We start from the raw sequence: 27,275 nt of genomic DNA on the forward strand, positions 1-27,275 counted from the left end.
CTGATGGTATGAGAATACTTTAATTGATTCCAAGATATTCTTTAGGGATTTATTAACGGATCCATTGACACAAAGAAATCTTTCCATAATACTTAATAAGTGCATTCATATTAGAGAGGACCTATTAAGAAATTTAAAAAAAAAACAAAACAAAACAAAAACAAAAAAAAACAAAACATTTTTACCACTCAAAGCACTGTTTTGTTTTGTTTTGGTGGTTTGGTTTGGCTGTTCTGCAGTGTAAGATTTGGGACTGGGTGTCAGCAGTATTAAGTGCCCATGCTCTGACTCTGGAATGCTTCCTCATTCAGACATTAGATTGCTGTGGGTGATGAAGTTACAGCAGCTTACGCTCATGCTTGAGACTGAGCACATGCTGAAGTCCTTTCCTTACGTAGGGCATCCAGTTTATCAAGGGGGACTTCCTGGTCCATAACTGAAGTTAACCAGCTTCATTTTTGAGCTGCCATTCTTACACAGTTGCCTGTTTGACTGCTGTACTGCTGCCATTACTGAACACGTGGAGTCTACAGCCTGAATTTTTGTAGCCAAAAAAAGGGCAATGACCTCAAAGGACTAATTTGAAACTAAATTCATTGATGTTTATAGTGAACGTTAACCTTCTTCCATTAAGGTACTGTATACATATGTATGTGAATGCACACAATATAGGCTGGAAAAGTCAAAAATGATTAGTCTACTAATACCTTTAATTAAGTGCTCTTTTGTGGTCTCCTAATGCTTCCCAGTAACTAATTGCAGAATATTAAATTATAATGAGCAGTGATCTTTTATTTACTTATTTTACAGCTACAAGAAAACCAAGATGAAATCGAAAATATGATGAACTCTATTTTTAAGGGCATATTTGTTCATAGATACCGGTAAGAAACTGTGCTACAGTATGCTTTGCTAGCAATGTGTAATCATAACTAATGCCAAAGAAATTTCTCTGATTTTCCTTCTCGTGTTGTAGATGTCACAAAAGCAGTATCAAAATAACTGAAGTCCTCGAAGAAAATCTTAAGCGTTACCCCCTAGAATTTGCACAGTAGATCTGTCCACAGAACTTTATTTTAATTCAGTAAAACAGCTTTAAGGAGTTGTGGAAGACATGCCATCTCACTCCTTGTCTCCTAACGAGAAAAGTTGTCTGCAGTGGGAGCATAAGCATTACATATCTTAAGAAAAATCATGACCACTGTGTATCATAACAGGGCAGATTTGGTTGCTGGTTACCCCTATCTTCCATTTCCTTTTGTGTATCTTAAGTGTAAACAGCAAATTTCTGATGTTTCCATAATATATGCATTACCCACAGCTATAAGTTTATTTTAGGCTTTTTTTTCCCTCTTTAAAAACTACATTAAGGCACTGAAAAACTTTAATTCCAATTAGCATGTAGTGTTTGCTTATTGTTTTGGATGTTTGTAACAAGAGCATCAACCAGTAATTGTAATGTTATCACATTGCTTTTTATTTTTCAGTAGTTGATATGCTCTGTCCTGTGAACAGAAAATAGAAAAAGCAGTAGATGTGGACTATTCTATGCTATTTTGGAGTATGGTTTATCAGAGCACCTTAGTCTTTCAAAATAGATTTAGGGTTGTTTTGCATCTGCGATGTGTTGATGAAACCAGCTTTTTAAATGTTAATTGGCTTACTGCAGTCAAAAGATAAAACTCAACAATGCTTAACTATGCAATTAACCTTTTAGATTTAAATTCTGGATTAAAATATCAACTATGAAAACTTCCAGACAAAATGCAGAAAGCATGAAAAATGTAAGTGAGAAAAGGTTTGGCACACAAAGAAGAACATACAATTAAGGTGGGCAGAGGGATAATTGTAGTTGTGAAGAAAAGCATGCAGGAAACGTAGAAGAGGCCTGTCCTAAGAAATGTGTGATGGAGCAGCACAGTGGGGTTCTTCAAATCAGTGCAGATCAATCACGTTAACTGAAATTACCTTCAGCTTTGCTCTTCAGTAACCTCAGTTGCTGATCAGATGGACTGAGAAAACCAGTAGGTGCAATGAGCAGCCACTCCAGCAAGGGCCTGAGAAGCATGCCTGCTTCCACCTGACATATCCTAATTATCCATGATAGACTTTTTGTTGCAGTGTCCTAAATACTCTTGGCGTTAATCAAAATACTCAGATGCAACTTAGCATGAAATATATGTGCTCAGGTGGCTCTTTCATTCACTTTTTCTCTGAACATCATTACTGGACAACTAATACAACCTACTTCCTAACAGTGTTTGCTATGGTTTGTCCTAAATTTTGTGGGCCTGCCTTGACAAACCAAGTTGCATCATGGGAGCAATGTTACTAAGAGCAGGAATGTTTGTGTTAGGTATTCCTACAAAAAGGTGAAAGCTGCTTTTTTGGTAATGCCATTACCTGAAAGATGGTGGCAGAATGGGAGGCTGGTGCCTGTCAAATTATTGTGTCTCTCCAGCTACTTCAGGCTGTTCTGCTGGTTTTCCATGCCTCACGTGGGAATTTTTTCTCATGTACTGCTGTACTTTAATTGCTTTATTCTTTCTGTTTTCCTGTCAGTCTGTCTTTTTTTTTTTTTTTTTTCTTTTTTCTTTCTTGGGGTAAAAGTTTATAGTGCCTGAGAACTATTTGAATGGAGGATCAGCTTTTCACTGTCTGCCTAGAGAGGCTCGAATGCATTCTTATGGAAAAGATGAATGTTCCTGATATTGTCTGGCTGTGCTGCATGATTAAATAGCTGTTGACAGTTGAGTTCTTCCTAAGCTTGCCGGAAAATCCTTCCAGAATGTTTCAGTTATCAAATTTATAAGGTGGTGAAATAACTTCTCTTCACTGTCGCTGTAACAAATGCAATTTTCATAGTGCAAAGCCTTGGATGTAATAACTTATTTAATACATTCTCCCTTACAGCATTTAAAATCTTGAGAATTCCCTGGTAGGAGCAGCTTATTTAATGACTTATTCTGCTTGTAATGCAGCTTATCTACACTGTGGATTGACTGTTACCTTCCAGTTTCAAAGGTTATAGCACAGCTGTCTTCTGGGAGCTTAGACAGACCAGTTACAGTGATTCTGTCTGGAAGATGGTAGAAGCAGTGTGTTTCATGTTGCACAATGATGGTGATCTGGTGGCATGCCTAGAGATTTGCTAATAGCACTTGTGTAATACTTAAATGCATGCTATAAGCTGTTACTGCAGTGCAGCCTCCTCTCAGTGATATGACACATAATGGGAAAAGCTCCTATTTGGCAGCTGAAATGTATCTTCTAGTCATGTGATACTGCCACTGTGTGACATGTCAGACAATCTGAATGAACTGTGGTTTTCACCTTGGTGTCTGGAAGATCATATAAAGTATGGCACCCATTGAGCTGGAGCAACGTGAAGATTGGAAGTACGTAGGCAGATGTACAGGTAGTATAACAGTTTTGTTACACCATACTGTGTGAACCTGTACCTTAAGCATAAGTTTGAGAACACATTATTCACATTTCACGGAATTGAAGACTTCAGGAATAATGCAATTGCTCTTACATAGCAGTTATTCTCTTGCTTGACGCTTGAAGTGTATTGCTTTCATAAATTATATTTTGGTTTTGGGCTCTGGTGCTGCTTTAGAATGAAATCAGTGTTTCTTTTCCAAAAAGATTTTTAAAAAAGGCAAAACAAACACCAGAATGGGGTTCTCAGTTATAAGCAAGGCCAGTGTTTGCAAAGCACTGGGCACTCCCTTCTTCAGCACAGTGGCTCTGTACATTACTCTTTGATTATAGCTGAGATTTGGAACTGTGAAACAGTGCCAGCTGGAATGGCACAAGCAATTTCTCATAGTAACAGATGTCTGAAAGATGAAATTACCAAAGGGCCAGATGGCCCCAATCCCTTTTCCTGTTGTTTGGCTGTCGTTTGTTATTAGTAAATATGCCGTGCTCTGTGTCAATCAGGCAGGAAAATGCCAATCAGACTGAAGTCATTTCCATCTCTGAACTCTTTAGGTGATCTCTCCAGACAGTTTCCTGCTGCCCTACCTCAATAAGCAGCTGATAAATCTGTCTGAGATGTGTCTTTGCCTCTTCCATCACTTGTCACAGTTGGAATGTAGAAAAACCAAGAAAAAATGGCAGAAATTAAGGTTAAAATATGTACAGTTCTCCTAGATTTTCTTAGAAGGGCTTTTGTATGCTGGATGAAGCAAGTAATCAAATTCCATTCTCCCCCTTTGCTTGGGGTCCTTTGGTTACATCAGATAACTTTTCCTACCTGACACTCTGGATCTCTACCTGGAGACTCAAGCCTCTTTAGGAAATGAAGGTGATAATGTTTCAGAAATTATTATTGAGAAGAGGTTTGTGGCATTTGGATTCGTAATTTTGCTTGAAGAGGAGAAGAAAGAGGTTAAGAGGTCAGCTAGAGTGAGAATTATTTGAATTAATGGAAACACACCTGAATGTAAAAATATTGAAGTGATTAGGTAGGTCAGTGAGTGAGGATGGTGACAAGCTCTACCTAGTGAGGTTCGTTAAATCCAAATAAAAGCAAAATATGGCTGGAGCAATGGGAATTAGGGCTAAATGGTATGTCTGTAATCTGTTTTGGTTTTTCTCTTTTTTCTTACTAGTGATGCTATTGCTGAAATTAGAGCTGTCTGTATTGAAGAAATTGGTGTCTGGATGAAAATGTATAGTGATGCCTTCCTGAATGATAGTTATTTAAAATATGTTGGTTGGACACTACATGACAGGGTAAGTATTTTGTATTACTGTACACAGTACAGCATACTGCCTTCCACTGCCTTACACATGTTCAGTATATCATTTTCGATTTATAAAAAGGTAGTTCATTTTTATTGTTGGTCATTTGTCTTTCAACCAGCATCTTTTAATTTGTTCACTTAAATCAGGATACAGTCATCCTGAATCATATGCTTATTTGTGTAGTTTTATTTTTCAGTCTGAAGTAGACTGTCTTAACAGATTTTTTCCATGCTGCTTTTCTTCTTATTAAAGTCATCTTGTCACATCATTCCTGAGAACCTTTGCATCTGAAACAGAGTGGAAAAGCGTTTTCCAGATGACACTTCCATTAACATTAACCAATAGTTAGAGAAAAGGAACCCAGAAATCTCTGGGTCCCAGAATTAACCCAACAGTGGCATTCCTAGTAAATCTCTTACCCTTTACTATTTTAGGTTTTTAGGCATTTCAGCTACAATCACTTTTAAAGGGCATTTCTCTACCCTTCTTGAACATTCTTCAGTTCTACCTGGCAAGGCTTTTTCAAGTCTATCTCTTTGTGCCAGCTCAGAAGAGCTCAGAGGATTGCTTGAGTGAATCTTGGAATGCCTTTCTTGAATGAGAGGTTCTTCAAGGAGGAAAAAAAAAAAAAAAAGGAAAAATTGAAAGATTTGGTCAAAATGAAAAATATATGGATCTGGAGGTTCTTTCCAACTAACTGCTGTTCTTTTGTACTGAAAATATGAACAAAATGCTTCTTGTTGATGCAAGGTACCACCTGATTCCTGCAAGAGTAGCACTTTCCTAATGCTAACAGAACAGGGCTTGGAACTGCTGTATGTCTTTTTCCTACTCCAGGCTGCAAATGGGACTAGACATCCTCCCACTCTCACTCAAACCACTAGAAATAGTTGTTTTACTCTCAACTGTTTTGCTTGTGGTGTCCAAGAAAAACACATGAGACCTACATGTAGTGTTGAAATGCTCATTAAATCCTGGCATCATGGTTTATACTACTTTTTTTTTTTTTTTTTTTTTTTTTTTTTTTTTTTTTTTTTTTTTTTCCATAGAAGAGCTGCTGGAAAAAATTCAAAATTTGCAAATTTGATCTTTTGACTCACATAGCAAGTAGTTGACATGTTCCTTTAAAAAGGTGATTTCTCTGTACAGCTTATTAATGTTAAGGATATGACTTCAACCCTCTTCATGCTGTTTGAATAAGAGAAAAAAGGTTGTGCTACTGATTATTCTTTTGCTGACAAGGATCTGCATCTCCTCTTGACTTGGACCAGCAGTGTACTTATTAAGAGTAGCCTTTATGCTTTGGAGACATCAGACAGACAGTGGTTTTCCCCTCTAAACCTGTAGTTTCCAAACTTTACTCTAGAGACACTAGACTATACTACATTTGTGTCTGCGTGCCTAAAATCGGCAGTGGCAGCTCTGGAGCACGCTTAAACCTGAGCAAAACATTTTCACAAAGTAGCACTTCCAGTGGTAGTGCTGCACTTCACAGCTCCCAATCCCTTCTAGTATCTGTGAAGTCCAGCAGTTTCTCACATAACTCCCTATAACCATCTGTGAAATCTAGCCATTCCTCCAGGCACTCTCTGACTTGTGTCAACTTCTCAGTGTGATCCGTTGCATCCAGCATTTTCTCGTGTTGTGTCCAGTAGGTTGTCACATCCTCCAGTTAGCTTGACCTCAGGCCAGGATCTAGGCATGTGACTGAAACATTAACATATTTTACCTCAGCTATCTCAAAATTAGCACATCATTTCATATTAGACAAATTCTGAATTACAACGTTGCATTTTAAAAAAATAACAAAAAAAAAAAAAGCAGGGGAGGATTCCATCTGGACCAAACACAGAGGAGCATCATCAGGTTGCTCTTCCATTTCTACTGCTTTGCAGTAGTTGTGGTTGCAGGCCTCCAAGAGGCTTGGGTTTTCTACTAGCTACTCTCAGACTGTTTATATCCCTATACACGTGCTAGGCAGTGTCTTTTACTGATGTAGTGTATGATTACTGTATTGGAGGAGACAGGTTGAAAGTAGAATGGAAGTGTCAGAGGTAGCTGAAGCTTGCTCGTACCAAGGGATAAAAAGTAAGTAGAGATGGAGACACTGAGAAGTGCAAAGGGAAGCACTTATTTTAAAATAAATAAATAAAATTGAATAGGAAACAATTAAAAAATGCAAGTTTTCCAAAAGCACAAGATCTCTCAATAGCCTGGTTTTCATTGTCATTGCCTGAAAGATTGAGTTGTAATTTGGAAAATTTTGGCAGTGTTAATTCTCTGCCTTTCCTGGATTTCAAATGAGCGTCTGTAGGGGGTTTCTAATTCTGCAGTTCTCTCCTCTTAGGCTTCTTTTTTCCTTGTTGTGGATCTGGTAGCATGAGTTGAAAAACGCATTAACCTGGAATACTGCTGCATTAAAAATCATTTAATAAAAGGAGTTTATCTGTGCAATCTAAATTGCTTCTGTTGAATTGATGTATGGAACTGTTTTGAAAACATAATTGTGTCTCTGGATGCTTAGACAGCCCTGGGTCTGGGAAAGCTGCATTAAAGAAAATGTTGACTAGAGCAAGACTTACCCAGAGAAGTGTGGAGTATCCCAAACTGCTGGCGTTGGGGCAGATGTAATGCTTTTCACTTCATTAGCAGGGGCAGTGATTTTACTTTACTAGAATGCTAGAATACTAGAAGTGTCTAGAGGGTTATTTAAAAAAGAATAGGGGAAATATGAGAAATGTTTGTTATTTAACAGTGTTGTTAAACATTTGATGTTTTTGCTTCAAGTTCCAATTTCAAATTGCAAATAAAAGTGTTAACAATTCCTAATGCGGAGACATTCATGAAAAGTAATGTTAGATAATTATTTACATATTTGTACTATCTTTCTTAAATTAAACAGCTTTGAGAGAAGGAGAATTACAGCAGTAGTTTGACTGGAGAAAGAGACGAGCACAGAGCTGACAGCAGTGTGACTGAAGTCAGGATTCTGCAGTGCTCAGGTGTCACAGGAGTTGAAGGGGTTGAGGGAAACACAACAGTCTTTCTAGAAGAGGAAACTGAGGAAAGGAAGATCGTAGCATTTAGGATGCTGAGAATGCAACTGTTTTGTCCATTGTTCACTTAGGAAATGACTTTCCTTTCAGACTTGTTTTTTCTGTATGTAAAGCATAGATGCTACTACACAAAAGTAGTTGAGAAACTAATGCTCGTTTTATTTAGAGGGATTTACAGGTATTGCGTGATTGCAAATACTTCCCTTCTTAGGTTGACATAACCTTCAACTCAGAATTCAAGAAAGTCTGCCTGAAAGCTAACCTGGGAAATAATGTTGCTTACTCCTCTCCTACTTAAGGTGCAATAGATCTGTAATCTTTCTCTAAAAATTTCCTAAAATGCCCAAACTGTTGGTTTTTCCACATCTTTCTCTAGCAGCTTTTTTGAATGCTTGGCTGTGTATGTCACTAAATGTTTTTCCTTGCAGAAGCTAAAGATTATGTAATTTTATTATTTCTTTTTTACTTCCTGCACTCTTAAGAAAAAGAAAGTGGCTATTTCCTTCAAAGCAAAGTAACTTTTCTTTGTTGTGTTGTGAACATATTTACCGAATGCTTTCTTTGTTGCCTTTTCTGTCTAACCCTGCTGTGCTTGGGCCTTTTTGCTCTCTTTCTCTCTCTCTTTCTCTCTCTCTTTCTCTCTCTCTTTCTCTCTCTCTTTCTCTCTCTCTTTCTCTCTCTCTTTCTCTCTCTCTTTATCACTCTTGTGCTTGACATCCTAATGAGTTGTTTAGGTAAATAAGTTAATTTCTTGGTTACGTGAGACTCTTTCTGTCCTTGTCCAGCATCAGTGTGTTTATACCTTTCCTTCATATTCTAATTCTTGGGAATTATTTGAATATGAATATTTCCACCCTTCCTAGGTTGGAAATTTTTGTTGTGTTTCTTTTCCAAAAGATATTTGGCATGTTAGAATCTCAAATCAGTGCTCACTTTCTGTGCTTAGAATGATTCTCATAGTTACACAGTAAACATCTTCTGTCAGGCATATTGATGGCTTGTGGACCATTTTCCCTCTTTCATTCTGGATTTCAGTGCAGCATCTTTACGTACAGCTACACTTTTGCCTTTCTTACATTCTTGTCCAGATCACTCCTATTTATGCTTAATTGTGGGTTTCTGTCCCTAATTTCCACGACTCTTCTAAGACCTTTATAACAAGATTAGCAAGCTGTTGCACTTCTTCCTCTCCAGAGTGATCAATTCCAGTCTTGATCACCAGTTTAGAAACAGACTTTTCTGTTATCAGATGCAGTAAGTCCTCTCACTGTTTGCCTGCTGAGAAGGGCAGTCATCTACTGAGGCTGCCTCTGTGTCTCCTGTGCCTTTACTCAGCCAAAGGCACCATGTATCTTTCTTTCTTCCGCTTCTGCTCCCCTAGCTTTGCAGTCACTTGTCTTCTTCCTTGGATCTGGTTAGCAGCAGGAATAGGTTAGCTGGCTTCATTGTGCCTTTGTTAATGTCTCAACTTCAGTCTCCTGGCAGGCTATGCAAGTACCAAATGTTCACTGTTCCTATCTACCTTGGTTAGTCTGCTCTCCTAAGTCGTATGGAGACCCTCTGTGTAAAGCCTGAACTAAACTCTGAGAGCCTGGTCTGTGGTGCTGGTGAAGTCAGCAGGCATGTCACCACTGGCTATGCCACTAGCTGCACTGCCAGCCTCAACTCATGTTGCTGTTGTTTTCTTTGACCAGCTTTGCGTTTTGAGACTCCAGCACTCACTGAACATCAGGACATCTGCTCACAAGGACAGTCTTCAGGGCAGCTGTTACTGCCTGCCTCACTTTTGCTCTGTAATGTTCATGACGTGCCAAAACTGATACAGATCCTCTTCTGCTAAGTAAGCTATGGCTGTAGGAAGTTTACATCCTCTTCTAATGATTAGTGATAACTCCAGAGATCCTGGCCTTTCAAAATGCCAGGATTTCACAGCTGAGGGAACACCAATTCTGGTACCTTAGCAGTAAGTACCATTAAAAAAAAAAATGTCAAGGAGAATTTCTCTGTTTGCTTATCAGTTGATGACATCCACATAAACTTTTTTCTTCTTCAAGACAGTTATTTTCTGTACCTTGAAAGATTTTGCATATAAACAGAACTGTCATCCCATTGACTTAATCTGCAGTAGTTAAAAAGATCTTTAGTAGAGCATGAGTGCTTAGAAACTCTTCAGAGAAATAGAGATGATTTGTCAGGAACAGTCGTTCTTCAATGAAAAGTTCTGCAAATCTTCCTTTCAACTTTTTTCCCTCTTCAGTTGCAATTTTTGAAATTAGTGGAAACTGAAAAAAATGGATTTTTATCTTCTATTTGTACGTCTGCCTCTGAATGTTCACCCAGATTTTAGCCTTTTTGAAGGAGCATTTTTTAAACAGAGACTTGATTACAGAATAGGCTCAGAAACGAAAAGCAGGTTTGTGTAAATAACCTTTTGGCTACCTCCACGTGTTTTTTGACAAGAACACGTCATTTACCAGGACTTTACAGATGAGCTGAGCTGTGTCTGCAGCTAGACAGATAATGTGGATGTGTCCAGAGGACCCAGCCCTTCCCTCTATCTCCAGCATTCCTATAGGTGACAAACCAGGATCCATAGGCACAGTGTCTGTATTTCCTGCCTACAGCCAACCAGATCAAAGCAGTCCCTATCAAGACTGTCACTAGGAGTGAGCTGCTGCCCACAGGATGCCTCGGACAGCAAAACATGAGCTACTGTCCTTCCTGCTGGCTCCTCAGGCTGTGGCTTGGATGCGTTGGCTTTGTGGTGGCAGCCTGCTCCCTCAGCCCATTCATCCTTCCTGTGCATGGCCCGTGATGGCCTTCAGAAGGTTGCAGAGAAAGAAATCCAGCGTGTGTTTGTTGTGCCTATTGTTCAGAGATGCTGTAGAGATTGCCTATGGCTTAGAGATGACTTGAGTTGTTTTTGTGTGCCACATATAGACTATGCTCTTTTTGAACTCTTGTACATTGACTTTAAACAGTAGGTATTGGGAGGAAAACAAGTGTAGTCTAAAGATAAATTGCTGCACTGTCTTCTCACCAACCACCTTGAAATCAGATATCTTTGTTTTCTATTTGTTTACAGCCTCTTTGGTCTTTTTGAACTGTGCAATTACTTGAAAGGGAAACAGATACAGATGTTAAAGTGATGGCACATTAACTTCTTTGTGTATCCAAATAGAAAAATTAACTTTGCAGGCAGCTGCACATGTGGTTTTTTGGTCTTCAGTTGAATCGCAGCTTGGCTTTGGTAACACATTATTAGCATAAAATTTTAAATGAACATTAAACAAATTACAGAATGATATTATTTGGTATTCATGTAGATTTGATTAGGATATTATATCAGCTAATCTTAATGTGTTTTATTTAGCAAGGTGAAGTGAGGTTGAAGTGTTTGAAAGCTCTCCAAAGTCTGTATACCAACAGAGAGTTATTTCCAAAACTGGAGCTGTTCACTAACAGATTCAAGGTAAGAGGAAATACAATTTCTGGAAGAAGTACTTAAAATAAGCATGTTAACTTTCTCATTATGTTGTGGTCTTGACATATGTATTAAATGCAAAACTGTTTCTGACTTCTGAGATTAAGACAAATTAATTTTACAGTGTTTATCTTTTACGACTTGTATGGCTTGGCCAAGGTGATTATTTATCTGTGTGTATTATTGCTCTTTATTCATTGTTGTTACTTAATCTGCTTGTGCTAACTTAATTTTAGATTTGTTGAATTTCAAGGATTTGTACAGAATGTTTCACACCGATAATAAATGTGAAAGTAACAAAGTAAAAAAAAAAAAACAGTCTGTAGGACAGCTTTTTTTGCTCAATTTGTGCTTGTGTTTGGAGGAAGTTTGATCTGCACCACGATACATTGCAGAGCTAAATAGAACCTCTGCAATGGGAGTTTGCATTGCATTTTTAGACAATTAGCTTGCCATGATTAACCTGCATAGGAGATAAGTACTGGAGGAATATTTCCTTTTTTTTCCCCCCTTTTCATTTTTTCTTTTTTCATTTAAACTAGCACAAACAAGCTGGGTTTTTGCTTAATATCTTAACGAGAATGTGGATGTTAATTCACTTTTTTGCATAACTGCTTTACTGCACGAGTGAATTATCTGGAGAGATGAGTTAGAAATGCTGTCACTGCTTCTGTTTGAATGCTCTGTGAAGAAAGCTTTGGAGCACTCACCGTGTCAGCAGGCACCTTTTGCCATCACTTTTGTGTTTTGGAGAACAGAAAACTGTGGTAAAGAAACGACCAATGGAATTCATTTTTGTTTATTTTTGTTTAAATCATTAAATCATTATTTATGATTATGATTATAATGCTGATGAGAAATCCTGTTTAGGAAAGAAGTGAATACTTAAATCCTCATAAATAAGTACTGTGCAGCAGACTGAAAAGCTTCTCTCTGTTGATTTTATACTGCTTCACTGGTTGTGTTTGTCATTGCAGTTATAGTTAAATCCTCCACTTGGAACTAGAAAAGCACAAAATAGAGAAAATTTGCCATATCTTTATTCTACATAAACACCTGATAAAAACAATGGTAATCTGCCTTTTGCCACATTGACTTGAGAGATGGAGAAGAAAATACTTACACTGCAGTTAAGTCTTGGATTTTAAGAAAGGCTTTTTGTCCAAACTGATAGTTGTATAACAACAGACTACTTGGGAAGCGATGGAATCTCCTTCATTTGAGGTTTCTAAGGGAAGTTAAATAAATATCCATCAGGAATGAGCTAGGTATGACTTCAAAGTGGAAGATGAAATACATAATTTTGTATGTTCACTTCAGGGCTTGCATTCTTATAATTTTGTAAAATTACTTTCTGTGTCTGTTGCACTAAAGGCAAAATTTCCTCTTACCTGAGTAACAGACAGTGGAAGCTGCAGGCCTCAGACTAATTCTGTAATGCCTGAATAAATCTTTTTGCTTAAGATCTCAGGACAACTAGAAATGCTAGATAGCTCTCCAGAAAAATGCTAAATGCTGTTCTCAGTTCCATGGCTGCTTATGTGTATTTCCTCATTAAAACTGAATCAAGCTGCACATTCAGCTGAGATTCAGCTCAATCCATTCAGGCCGTCAATAGGAATCTCTCTCGAGATCTCCTGGCATAAGTTAATTTGTTCCAGAATTACTTGCATTGGGTTGTTACTGTTGTAGCACATTCTAGATACCTGTGGGAGTGATGTAATGATGGCACTTCTCAGACAAGGGGTGGATACATATTCTTTATGGCATTTCTGTGTTGCTAGGCATAATTGATAAGCTCAAAAGTAAGTTTTGTCCACATGGAAAACAAAACAGCTTTGTCCATGTTCATCCATTCATCCACCAAAGACACTTCTGTTTTCTACCAAGAAGTCCTGTCTGATGCAAACATTAATTTCTACGTAGAGAAGATATGGGTTAATTCTTTTACAGTCAGTGACAAAGTCGGCATCAGATTTAGCTGCAGCAGCTTAACTGCTGCCCCTCATCCCTGACTTTGGCAGAATGCTGTCACCATGTCTTGAATGACAGGAGGTGGATTTACTCTTCAGCCTATCTTGTTCACGGTGGTAATACATACTGCAAAGTGATCTTCACAGTGTAAATTAATATTTCAGCTTATAAATGCAGATGTGACCTATTCCACTGCATGGAAAATTTCTGTTGGAGAAGATTGAACTTGCTAAACCTCTGAAATTTCACCTTCCAGCGACATTAGGTGCTAGGATCTCATTTTCAAAGGCTGTAGTATCTGTCTGACAGGTTCCATCACAGAGAGATTCTGGCAATAAAATAAGAAATACTATATCCACGCTGTTGATTCTTGGCCTGATGTTGTTGGCAGAATTGAATTCATGGTCTTCTTGGATAAAGAAATATTGTCACATCAGTCCGTTTCCAAGACCAAGGATCAGGAGTACCTTTTGATCTGTAGGCAGGCAAGAAGAGCTCTTCTCTCCCAGGCCTTCTTTAGAGGTAGAAAAGGAGTTTTATACTTGTGTGCTTGCTCTTTGTGTGCAGTTAGTTCTCTTCCAGACCAGTCCAGAACAGCATTCCAGTTTCAAGGTTTGCTTGCTTGTTTCTTGGAAAGCACACAAGAATAAGGACTGTTTTCTTCAGTATTTTATTCCATTCATGTCTACAAACCTGTTGTTCCATTCTGCACATGGTGCACAGCTTTCTAAGATGCACATTTGATGATTGAATGATACGGAAGGATTTTCACGTGTCCTGTTGAAAGATCTTTCTCCTCAGGAGTATTTATGTCTGTGGACTTCTAAATCTGATAGCTCTTTGTGTGCTTTTGTTTCATCCCTGCAATAACATTCCTTTCCAGGATCGCATTGTATCAATGACACTTGATAAGGAATACGACGTTGCTGTGGAAGCCATTCGATTAGTCACACTAATACTTCAGTGAGTATTTCTTAAATAAGTGTTTGCCCTCTGAAAGTTACCCAAGCCAGTAATATGTAGTTAACTTTATTTCTTCACCTGTGCTATGAATTCACTATATTACTTTACATTTACTATTAAGTTGGACTGAATATGTAATATTATAGTAAAGAAGCTAAAATAAAAGACTTGATCTCCTGGAAATAAAATAGGTGAAGTGATTTATTGAGATTGTTTTGGTGCATTTACTGTTGAGAAAAATGCCAGTGGATATTTATACTGTTTGCCAGGGGCAAAATGATTGTCTTTCCCAAAACACATGGTTATATCTGCAGAGATAACTTTAGTAGTAACTAAAAAAGGTCTTGTGTTAGGAGATTTGATTATCTAGCATAGCTGAAAAGAGAGTCATCTGGCAAATAAGCTGACAGAGAGAAGATGCTATCTTTAATACCCTGATTGGGGTTATGGAGAGGAAGTGCTGGTGATCTGCAGTTTAAAACAATTGGCCATGCAGGATACATGCTTCCAGGTCCTGGCTTTTCCTTATACAGGTACAGTGGCATCCCTGATACAAAATTCCATTCTGTGTGTAATCATCCCTTGCCTACACTGCTTGAAACAATATGTCTCTAAGGGCAAGCTGATTACAGCAGCTTCCTGTATGTGCTGCTGGAGGAACTTTTCCTAAGCTCCCTGAAATGTGCTACAAACATATATAGAATTCCTGCATCATATTTATACTCATTCACTCCACTTTGAAGAATCTTCTGGACATGCAGAATTTGGATGAAAGATTAGACTAGCATTTCTTTGTGGTAAAAAAAAGAAAAGTATAGGCTTTATTTATTTATTTATTTACCTAGGGGTAGCACTGCTTTGAAGATACTGTAGTATTTGACTTGTTAAGAAGGAGAATCTCTTCTTTTATGTTTTTAAAATAAATATTACAAATATGATCACAAACAAGATGTAGAACATATCTTTCTCCTTTGTTATTAGGATCATTTGAGAGTACAGTAAGATTTTTAAAGCAAAATGTGTTCAGTTCATTCTTTTTCCTGCCCTGTTTTCTCTTTGGTTGTGTGATTAAAACCTAGATAGGTGAAGGCTGATGCATTTAGGAGCTGAAGAATATGGGTCACATCAAACAGCACAGGGCAGTATTCTGGCAGTTAGGAGCTCTGAAAAGATGTTATGAACAACTATGATGGGGAATGACCACTTAAAAATAATTGTTAAAAAAAAAAAAAAAAAATGAGGCGTATAGAGTCCTGTCATGGAAATGTTTTTCTGATAAATGCTGACTAAACAGGGAGAGAAGCAATACTATTCCTATATGTAGTGTCAGTGATATTTTTGATAGAATATACTTATAGTTCCATTACCTATCACATTTTTCAAGAATACTGCTGAAAAGTGAAAAATTTCCTGTGTTTCATTAAAAACATGCACTCAGAATCTGTCTTAAGTTTAGAAGTTGCAGAATCTTGCACTTGGAGCCCAGAAAGCCAACTGAGTTCTGGGCTGCATTAAAAAGGGGTGGCCTGCAGGAGAGGAAGGTGTTTGTCCCCCTCTGCTCAGCTCTTGTGAGGCCCATCTGCAGCACTGCATCTAGGCCTGGGGCCTCCAGCACAGGAAGGACGTGGAGCTCTTAGAGCGGGTGCAGAGGAGGGCACTGAGATGATCAGAGGGCTGGAGCTCCTCTCCTGTGAGGAAAGGCTGAGGGAACTGGGCTTGTTTAGCTTGGAGAAGAGAAGGCTGCGAGGAGACCTCATTGTGGCCTTCCAGTGCTTGAAGGGAGCGTATGAACAGGAGGGGGAACGGCTGTTTGTGAGGGTGGATGGTGATAGGACAAGGGGGAATGGTGTTAAACTGAGACAGGGGAGGTTTAGGTTGGATATGAGGAGGAAGTTTTTCACCCAGAGGGTGGTGAGGCACTGGAACAGGTTGCCCAAGGAGGCTGTGGATGCCCCATCCTGGAGGCATTCAAGGCCAGGGTGGATGTGGCTCTGGGCAGCCTGGTCTGCTGGTTGGTGACCTGCACACAGCAGGGGGTTGGAACAAGATGGGCATTGTGGTCCTTTTCAACCCAGGCCATTCTGTGATTCTATGAAGCTCCAGCTATGTTGTTTACCCACAAAGAGTAAAAGTTGACTTGTTATTGTCAACAAATAATTACAGAAAATAAACTTTTAATCATTTTTAAATCCAGCACAGTATGGTATGATGAGATTCTTTTCCTTGATATTGAAAATGAGTGTATATAGTCAGCACAGTAACTGCTGTAAGAGTGATGGACATTTTATTTTATCAGCATTATTGTAGTTCTAAACCCACATCGTGATTCAATCTTAAAGTGATTATATGTTGATTTTATTGGTACATACACTGTGCTAGTTGTGTCCCCCACTCTGTGATCTAATCTGATTTAATTTTCTGCTGCCTTTGTCCAGTGAATTTCTGCAAATTCCCCTATACTGGAGGCAGTTTTACCACCTAGCCTGGCCTGGCCCCTCTGAGCAGGAATTGGGAATAATAATAAGTGTTTGGTATCCTGCAGCATACATACTGTAGTTAGTGTGATGGTAATTAAGTTGGCAAGACTTGTAAGCAGTGATGAATTTTTTTACATTAATTACTGATACAACTGAGAGAAGAACATCAGACAGATTTTCAGTCTTACAAGGCCTTTAAATGTTTCTGTATTTGAAATCAAACCAAAGATCTTTGAAGTCAGTTCCTCTGCCTAGGATTTTGTACAAAGGAAACAGTCTTGTAGCTGTCAAAAGTAAGTTATGGGAGGTAAGGGGATTAAAACTAAACATCTGTTTCAGTTCAGTGTTGCTTTTTGCCTGTTTCAGTGGAAGTGAAGAAGCTCTGTCGAATGAAGACTGTGAGAATGTTTATCACTTAGTGTATTCAGCACACCGGCCTGTTGCAGTAGCAGCTGGAGAATTCCTTCATAAAAAGTAAGTTATCCATTAACCTGGAAGAAGCCCAGATTGTGAAATGCTCCCTGGTAGTGGCAGTGTCAAAAGGAAAACAAACAGTTGGCCAAAATACACCAATATTAGCAAGTTAGGTGCTTAATTTGAAACACAGACTTACGCTCTTGTTTAAAATAAAAACCTAAAAACTTGAGGAAACTGGATTTCCCTTTATCTTGCTCTAACATCCAGGTAACCATACTAACTCCTCACAGCCTAAATGTAAAATGCTTCACGTATCTCTCTGTATTAAAAGTAATTTTAAATCCTGCAGTTCTTACTGGATGATTACTGTCATGATAGTATAGGACCTGTCCAGCCCTGACAATCCACCCAGTATGCAGTCATTATGTTTACAGAATTCTAAACCAGTTTATCTCAAAATCATGAACTTGAAAGTTTTCTGCGTATTAACGACTAATAAAATTGTTTCTAAATTCACTGACATCTCCTAAAAACATGCTACACCTTTATTCCATCTTTCCTATAACCACTGTGCCAAAGGAAATGAGCCAGTGTTTCCAGGGAGTGAATCATGCTGTGCTAGTGACTGTGAGCAGGACATTGCCACGTCATAGCCATTAACCTTCTGATGCTGGTCTTTGCACTCGAGTCTTTCAGCAATTATTTTCTTTTTCCCTACATTCTTTGATATACTTACAGAGTATTTCTACCAAACTCCAGCTTTTGTAATTTTTCTTGCCATGGCAGAAGATGTTGAATTAAAAAATATCTGTTTTCCTTTGCTAGTGTTCTTTTAATTCACAGTGCTTTATTTGTGATTCAGAAATCCACATTGTAAGTATAAGCTCCTGTTGGTGGATTACTGGAACTCCATCTCTGTGAAGAGACATTCGTTTCAGAGAATGAATTTAAAAATTCAATTACATTTAATGTCCCACATAGTGTTTTTCAAGAAAATGGTTACTGTTTCTTGTATTGCTTTCTTTTTAAAACTAATACCGAGATTCCTTTATAAACTAATATGTGAAAAATAATCCTGTAAAATGCCTAGAGGGTAAATGACTGTCTGAAGACACATCTGTATGTTAGTGTCAAGACAAAACTTCATCCTAACTTTTCTTTACAGTGAAATAGTATGCTGTGTTCTGTAGATATCTCTCAAAGGAAATAGCCTTGAGGAAAAAATGTCTTGTTTCTCTTGGTTTCTTCTAACATCTAAGAGCTGGTATTCCATTTTAAATGACTTAGAGTCTCTACTTAAAGCATTTTGGGTGAGATTTAACTTGATTAATGTTATGCATTTTAATGCTACTTTCTGTCAATAGTTTCTCTCTGTAGTTAGAAATGAAAGCAAATAACACAGAAAATCACTGAGTTGGCCTTGAGGTGAATGTTTAAGATATTTCAGCACCTGTTGAGATGCTTGTCTCTCACCTGTTAGACAAGCAGGGAGAAAAAGTGTGATGTCTTCAATTAAAATACAGAGTTGTTGTGCAACTCCTTCTCTTTTGATTTAATTCTAGGAGCAAAATCAGGATGTTTTTTCACATTTAGAATGTGTTTTGTGGACGCAGTAAGAGCAAAGTGCAGTTTTCAAACTTCACAAAGTAAAACAATCAGTGTAACTGACACGTAGGCATAGCTGAGAATCCCTGTAAGCTATGAAATGTGAGTGTTGACAGTACTTTGGAGCTCACTGCAGAATGTATAATGTACATTTTAAAGAGAACCAAAAAACTTGTCAGCTTGCTTTATCATTTATGCTGCTACTGATTATTGAAGTTTGTCAAGTTTGCTTATACCACATCCTGTGGTCAATGTAGCAGTGAAGATACAGCCTTCGTTCTTAAGGCACTACTGGAGTAAATGCTACTGGTGCTGTAGGATTTGATAGCTTAATAATTATATAAATTATGCAAATATATAAAGCTGTGCAAAATTCTTCTATATAAATGTTTTCTAGAGAGCTTTTTCCTCTATGAAATTTCTCCAGGCCTAAGAACTTGAAGACTCAGAAGACAAATTCATCTCTTTTTGCCAGGTCATGCCCTCTTTCTGTTGAAAAAAGTAGCTTAGCACACATTCAGAGTGCTTTATGAACAAGTCTGCCATATCAAGAATGAATGTTCATGTTATGGATTAAAGGAGATTGTGTTGATAAACATGTTAGCTCCTTTTGCTTATTTTTAGACTGTTCAGCAGACATGATCCCCAAGCTGAAGAGGCTCTAGCAAAGAGGAGAGGACGAAATAGTCCAAATGGAAACCTCATTAGAATGTTGGTTCTTTTCTTTCTTGAAAGTGAGGTAAAAATATATTTTTTTAATATTTACATGTTTAAGAAGTGACATATCAACATATATTAATAAGTTGTTTGTTTTTTACTAATCTCTGAAATACTGTATGCTCTTTACACTGTCCCTCATCTCACTGTCAGTCAAGCCAATTCAATCCAAAATCTTTTCCATGTTTTATTATGCTCTTGCACGTCTCCAAATAGTCAGTACTGCACTGCTGGTAATACAGTTGCTTCTAGGTGTCATTGCAACGTAGAAATGTTACTTGTTTGGCTGGGATTGTTTTCAAATAAGCTACCCAAGATTATACTTCTAGAGTTTACTCTTTGTAAAGTGAAATTATTTAAACCAGAAAGGAACAAAATTTATAATCGGAATTACAGAGTAATTTGGAATGGAAGAGATCTGAGGGACAACTGAGGTCAAAGTGGAGACAGTTATGAGATTGGGTGAGGTTGCTCAGGGCTTTCTGCAGCTGCATCTTGAGAGCAGCCGACGGAGGAGAATGTAGGTATATCTACAGTAACTTAAGTGTTCGATGACCACATTCAGGATTGAATGGTGCCCACAGTCTGTAGAGGTCAAACATATGCAAAATATTATGCTAAGAGTGCTGACAGTAATTTAGGTGAGGAATAGCATTTGAATGGAAGAAAACTTGAAAAGGTGAACTGACAGGTACAGGATACTCTGAAGTTACTGTGGGAGAAAGGTTTAAAGATGATACATTTGATTCGGTAATTAATAGATGACAAAGGAAGACTGAAAGAAAGGAATGACAAATATTTCTCAACAGAATGTACATTTTGTATAAAAAGCAGAAGGAAAGGTACTTGATACAAATCAGGTATTTGAATTATTATTAGGGTTTGAACAAGAGACTTGACTGTGAGAATGAAAAGAAACAATCAGATGCTGAAAGAAGGATAACATTTAGGTATAGTGTTAATGTTAACATTGTTTAGAAACACCTCAGAAGCCAACAGGACTGGATGAGACATTGCTACCTGTGTGGACCTCCAATCTGCTATCTAAATGTATTCTACAGCTGAATCCTATAGCTTTTTCAAGAAGTAGATTGTGATAGATCATTCTGTTTTCTAGTGAAAATCCTAAGCTGATTGTGGAGAAATGATGAAGTTTTGCTAGCTGATGTAATCACTCAGTGAAAGTCTTAGGTAGGATGGTCATATAGCCACAGGCATTAGACATGCCCATGGCCACTAGATGATGAGAAAGGCAGCATGTCCAACAAGATTACTTGTCAGAGGAGGAGGAATGTTTGTTCTGCAGATACAATATAAGCAAATGGGCTTATTTGCCTGCTTCCTTCGGACAAATATGTTCTTTCAGGCTTTGGTGTCAGGGTTGCTGTTCAGGCGTATCCTGTTCCTCACTAGAGCTGTATCTGTTGATAGAGCAGCTGTGCTGAATTATCATACTCAGTGTTCTTCATGCCTTAAATCTGAGTGTGTGTGGTGGGGAGTTACCTAGATTATCTTCTCCATTCTTCTGAGGAGAGAAGGAACCCAACTTCCTTCCCAACGTCTTGATCAGCAGAGTGCTTTCCCACATAAGCCATATGCTGCTTGCTGAGACCACTTAGGTCTCAGGGTTAGCTTTTGCTATTGCTATTTTTGAGAAAGTTGTTACCAACAAATTAGAATATTCTGACTCCAATTTTAGTAAATAGTTAGCACTATCTGAAAGGTTCCACCAGCACAGAATGAGAAGATTTAAGCACTGCAGTCTGAGAGGGTGCATTCAGAAGGCAGTAAAGGTAATGCTGTGAGAAGCACCAGAAGGTTCTGTGATGTATAGAAAAGTACAAAGATGTATTGGCACCGCCTTCCATAAGCTCTTAGAGGTTCTCCAACTTAGCAGCCATTCCCATGTCTGGCAAACGAATCAGCTTTGCATGTTATGCTTGTTACTTTTGATGATGGCTACAGATTGATTTATAAATAAGTGGAAGCCCATGAATAGCTTCCTCAGTTAAGAACAGTTGTGGCTATTCACACAGAGCCATTTTTTGCAATTAAAAATAAGTTAACATTAATTCTGTACCCCCTGAGTTCATTAGGATTTCCACTACTTGTTTCTGAGAGAGGAGGATTACCCATTGTAGAGCTTATTTAAAAATTTAAGTGAACGGAATGCTAACAAAAAAGTGTCTTATTTTGAATTTACCATATTCCTAAAACTGTAATTGTTCTGTCTCAATTGTCAATGTATTGTTGAACTGTGTTGTTAAACCAGCCTTGTTCAGCAAGACCAAGAGCTGGGTCCCGCACTTTGGCCACAACCCCAGGCAGTGCAGCAGGATTGGGGCAGATTGGCTTGAAGACTTTGTGGAAGAAATGACCTGGGGATGTTGGTCACTGCTCAGCCAGACATGAGCCAGCAGTGTGCACAGGTGGCCAAGGACACCAATGGCATTCTGGCTTGTATAAGAAATATTACAGCCAGCAAGCATAGAGAGGTGATCCTCCCCTGTACTCAGCACTGCTGAGGCCACATCTGTGAGTACTGTGTTCTGTTTTGAGCCCCTCACTCCAAGAGAGACATTGAGGCCCTGGCAACAGAGCTGTGAAGGGTCAGTGTGGAGAAGAGGAGGCTCAGGGGAGACCGTATCACTCTCTAAAACTCCCTGAAAGAAGGTTGTGGTAAGCTGGGGGTTGGCCTCTTCTCCCATGTAATTAGCAATTAGACTAGAGGGAATGGCCTCAAGTTGTGCCAGAGGAGATTCAGGTAGAATGTTAGGAAATACTACTTCTCTGAGAGAGCAGTCGGGCTGGAGCAGGCTGCCCGGGGAGGTGGTGGAGTCACTGTCCATGGACATGTTCAAGAGACCTTTAGATGTGGAGCTAAGGGACATGGTTTAGTGGGAAATACTGGTGGTAGGTGGATGGCTGGACTAGATGATCTTGGAGGTCTTTTCCAACCTTAGTGATTTCCTTCTATGATTGTGTTTTCCTCTTTCAGCAACTAGTTGTAATAGGAACACCACTGCACACATTTTCATTTTGTTATTGTTTGTCCCACTCATTCTAATATTGAATGTTATATTAAAGTGAAAAATATTTCCATATCCATGTGTTGCGCCAAAAAATAAATGCCTGTTCAGAAAGAATGTATTAGAACCTCCTCCTAGTATTGTCTCACCATCTCTTCTTATAGCACAGTAGGAAGGTGAGAAAATGGAAATTTGTCTTCTAGATCAGAATTCAGAGATTTTTCACAAACAAGCTGCTTACTTGAAAGACAAGCTCCATTTGTTCTTATCCATTTTCCAATAAAGCATATCCCCACTGTCACACAGTTGTATCATTCAGATGAAAGAAAGCCTTCCAGAGCTAGTTTAAAACTGAATTTATTTTCTTTCCCACTTATTTACAAATACGTGCCCGTGGACACTGTCCATGCCACAATGATTGTGACAGCTGAGGAACAACTGCTTGTACCTGCATGCTGTACTGACCAGTGCTTTTGATTTTGCAGTTGCATGAACATGCAGCCTATTTGGTGGACAGTTTGTGGGAGAGCTCTCAAGAACTGCTGAAAGACTGGGAATGCATGACAGAATTGCTCTTGGAGGAGCCAGTCCAAGGAGAAGAAGGTATTTGTTTAACCTCTCTACTGATATTGCATATTATTGTTCGTTATGACTTAAAAAGGTGTTTCACTGTGGCAATAGAAGTGCTTATGTTGTGATTTGTTTAGAAAGCATATTTGAGAAAGTACAACTTAGATTTTAATCCACTTTTAATGCATTCTTTTTCAAAAGGAGAAGTTTTATATTGCATTTTTCAACTCATGAAGTCTGCTGCAGTGTTGTTGCTTAATATTAAAGGCTAAGATTCTTGTCTGAACACTTAAATGACTACTGTATACGTGAACATTTTAGTAAATTAAGTAACTAACACAGTTTTGAGTAAACAAAAACTTCAGATGGTGTTAAATATGGGGCTTTTGCAGACAATTTTAAACCCTCTTGAATTATTAAAAGAAAAATAATTGAGTGAATTTTTTCACAATTAATTATGTATCCCCTTTGTCAGGTAGCCAAGGAGATTGGTGGCAAAGATTTCCTAATGATAATGTCATTAAAGATCTTTATAATGTTTCAGGTGTCTTCTCCAGAAACCTTCACAGCAGTTAAGTTGTCAGAAATAACAGTGAACTCTTACTGCTTCCTTGCACAGTGTGCTAGTCATCTCTGCTTCATCTCAACTTTTGGTATTCCCCTGTTACACTCGTGTACCTTTCATGTATGTGGTGATTTCCTTAGGAAAGGAGCTGGCACTTTGGTTCATTTAGGTTTCTGTATAGTCTAGTCAGGTTTGGCCCTTGAGATGTGATCAGAAGCACTTAATTCTGCATGACGGTGAGAGTATTTTATAAATGTCCTCCATGCCACTCAGAATTTTGTAGATCTTTGTTATAATCCCCTTCAAAATTTTTCCAGACTGCCTTTCTCTGGACTTAATTTCAGTTCTGCCGTATTCAATTTGAGGTTGCTGAGAGTGAGCAAGCAAGCCTTGGTTTTGTAAACTGAACAAAATGATATTGTGTCTTTTGTTGTCTGTCTCCTGTGCTTTACAACTGCGTTCACAGATTTGTCATCTTTAAGGTTTCTTTCAGAATCATCAAAGCTGATCTTTGTTGTTCATTTTTCTTCATAGCCATGTCTGACCGTCAGGAGAGTGCTCTGATTGAGCTGATGGTGTGTACAATCAGACAAGCTGCTGAAGCACACCCTCCAGTTGGCAGAGGCACTGGCAAAAGAGTAAGTAGGACTGTAATGGGTAGCTCAGAACTATTTGTGTTATTACATTAACATGAAATACTTTTCTATAAAACCATACTTTGACACTTCTAAACGAAATTTTTATAATCAGTTTTTTGTATGCACACTTTTAAGGACAAGTAGTAGATATGAGCAAACTTGTGTAGTGGGAGATGTCCCTGCCAATAGCAACGGGGTTGGAATTAAATGATCTTCAAGATCCCTTCCAACCGAAACCACTATATGATTCTATATTCTGTTTATGAAAATATCTTTTTTTTAATTTGAGTTTTCTTTTGATGAATAGAGCTGACTACCCTGAGCAGGAGGGGTAGGACTGGGACTTTGCAAGTTTCCTTCCAGCTTGAATACTCCTTGGATTTTATATATCCATTCACTTTGACCTTTTTCCTTGGGTGGAAATAAATTTTTGAAATCTGAAATAATGTTTGTATTCCGATCTAGATACCTTTTTTATTTATTATACAATAACTGGTGGGGCTGTCCATCAGTTGAGTTCCATTCCTAAGGCTAGGTATGCTCTTCTAAGCATTTCAGCATAAGTTACAAGGTCAGGGTGATGAATAGACTTTAATATTTATTCTCCATAAATACAGCATTCAGTTTCAGCTTCCCAAACATATTTGTCTATTTTTTTTTAGTCTTCCTCTTACTTAAGTTGGACTATAATGAAATAAACCATGTGAACATTTGGTACCTCTGTTAGGTTTTCTTCTGAATAGTCATAACTAATAAAGAAAGACACAGACATTTTAGATGAAATCTAGAGACACACTAAGCACACCTTATTGCTAAACTAAAGACAGTTACTTAGCTTCTTAATTTTTATGTACTAGAAGTAGATTAGCTTCATGTCCTAAAACAGCATCCCAGGAGAATTTCCAGGAATCATCAATTTCAACATTTTTTTGTACCTTGCTTTATAAAGAATATTCTAAGAAATTCCTGGTTTATTTAAACATTTCAGAGATGAGGGCAGTCTACAAAAATACTTACTCAAATGTACGTGTGTATGTAAACATTTGCTGCATTAGCAAAATCCATTCCAGCAGGCATATAATCTAATTTAAGGACATTTTCACATTTGTATCTCTGTTTGTAGCAGTAAATAATGGTACTGTAAGCTGTCTGTGTAATTTTTCTCTCTCAGATCTACATTTTAGTTGACTTAAATTCAGCAAAATAATTACTCCTAGATTTTTGCTGTCTATAGTTTTACAAAGGTAAAAATAAACTCACTTTCTGAAGGGCAGTCAAAGTAGCATCAAGATCATCCCTAGAGATCCAGCTTAATTAATAGCACTATTAATAGCAATATTAGGTCATCAGAATATGACTGGGTTGTTACAGGGTGAAGTCTGAGTTGCTAGCTGCATCTGCATTGCCTTCTGATGAGCTAGCAGCTTTTGCTGGCATGGGTGGTGCTGCTCTGTGAGTTTGTGCAGGAGCTGCAGTTGTTGGTACGTGTGTCCATCTATCTGCTGTGTACTGTGGAAGTGGTTTCTTACCCTGGTGACAAATCTTTAGGTGTTCCCCCTTCATTTCCATGGCTGTTTTGGATGCTTAGCCAGTAGGCTGCCTGTTCTAAGCATGTTTTGTTTCCAGCTGTTCCTTCTCACATAGAGAGAGGTGCAGGTATGACATTTAGCTTTTCCTACTTTTCACTTAGATCATGAGTTTTGAGATGGTAACTGCAAGTTTCTTTTGACTCATTAGCATATTTTCTGAACTGAAATGGGATTTTTAATCATGCACTCACACTCTTGTGAAACAGTTTTCACTCTGTCTTCAGCTTGTAACCCTTATTGTGCAGTTCAGCAGCTTGGATAAATGCAAGTCTTTAGATAATGTAAATATTTTATTACTTTTCAAAAGTATTCTTCACGACCACTCTCCTTTTCTGAAGCCAGTAGGCCAGTTCTAAGCTTTTATGAAGCTATGATGATTATTATCTATATGTCTTATTGTTTTAAGGTGGTTTTGCTATGACAGTGTTTGTAGCCTCAATATAAATGTCATTGAAATTTGTAAATGAATTCTGTGAGCTTGGATGTGTGTTCTCACTGAGAATTACATTCCAATTTAGAGATGAGGCCGTTAAACTGCTAATGAGAATCACTGTTACAGTGTGGTTTGATTTTGGTTTTCTGAATTATAATTCATTTCACCCCGAGGTCTTTCATTAACACGTTATTTAATGTGTGAAAGCTAGAGCTCAATTTATTTGGAAACAATAGCAAAACTTCCACTGCCTTGGGTTATATTTCAAGTTCAATCCTAAAAACATGTTGATGTGTAACAGCAGTATGAGGCTGGATGATATTTTCCTTTTCAATTATAGTTTCTTAGGAAGTGTGATCCTCCCACTTAATCGCTCTTCAGTCCAAATGTTTTTGAATGTCTTTCCCTCCTCTTTTGATTTTATTAAAAATGTACTTGCATGAGTTTTTCTTGGAAATATCAACTTCAGAGAAATTAATGAATGCTATATGCAGATACTGTATTTACTGTAGTTTTCTTTGATACTTGCAGGTCTTGACAGCAAAAGAAAGGAAAACGCAGATAGACGACAGAAATAAATTGACTGAGCATTTCATTATTGCACTTCCTATGTTGCTATCAAAGGTATATTTTTCTACAAAAATAAATTGCTCACTGGTATTTACAACTGGCTTTGAACTTTCCTTCTGTGGTATAGATGTTTATTTTTACTTCACTGTTTTGTTTTGTTTCAATGATGTTCTAGTATTCCGCTGATGCAGAGAAGGTTGCAAATCTCCTGCAAATCCCTCAGTATTTTGATCTGGAAATCTATAGCACTGGCAGAATGGAAAAGGTATAGTACATTGAGCAGTAATGCTAGCTGCTTTCAAGTATCTGATCACTATTATTGTACAGTACCGTGCCTTCATTTGGCATACTGGTAATATAACCTGCTGTATTATTTGACTTTTTTTTTTTTTTTTTTTTTTTTTTTTTTTTTTTTTTTTTTTTTTTTTTT

At 38.0% G+C, this 27,275-nt stretch overlaps 1 protein-coding gene across 4 annotated transcripts in view; it reads left to right on the forward strand.

Annotated features, from left to right (window-relative positions):
* Positions 1-27,275, forward strand: part of STAG1 (STAG1 cohesin complex component) — a 163,952-nt gene that overhangs the window by 96,059 nt on the left and 40,618 nt on the right. For all 4 annotated transcript variants that reach the window (XM_085232711.1, XM_085232710.1, XM_085232712.1 and 1 more), the window contains 10 exons: positions 811-884; positions 4,623-4,746; positions 11,188-11,286; positions 14,156-14,235; positions 17,079-17,186; positions 19,359-19,473; positions 22,966-23,083; positions 24,150-24,253; positions 26,807-26,899; positions 27,021-27,110. In XM_085232711.1, coding sequence (XP_085088837.1) covers positions 811-884; positions 4,623-4,746; positions 11,188-11,286; positions 14,156-14,235; positions 17,079-17,186; positions 19,359-19,473; positions 22,966-23,083; positions 24,150-24,253; positions 26,807-26,899; positions 27,021-27,110 — 1,005 coding nt within the window. The remainder of the gene's footprint in view (positions 1-810; positions 885-4,622; positions 4,747-11,187; positions 11,287-14,155; positions 14,236-17,078; positions 17,187-19,358; positions 19,474-22,965; positions 23,084-24,149; positions 24,254-26,806; positions 26,900-27,020; positions 27,111-27,275) is intronic.

This window comes from Meleagris gallopavo, chromosome 11 (genome assembly GCF_905368555.1).
Source record: "Meleagris gallopavo chromosome 11, MGAL_WU_HG_1.1, whole genome shotgun sequence".
Lineage (NCBI taxonomy): Eukaryota > Metazoa > Chordata > Aves > Galliformes > Phasianidae > Meleagris > Meleagris gallopavo.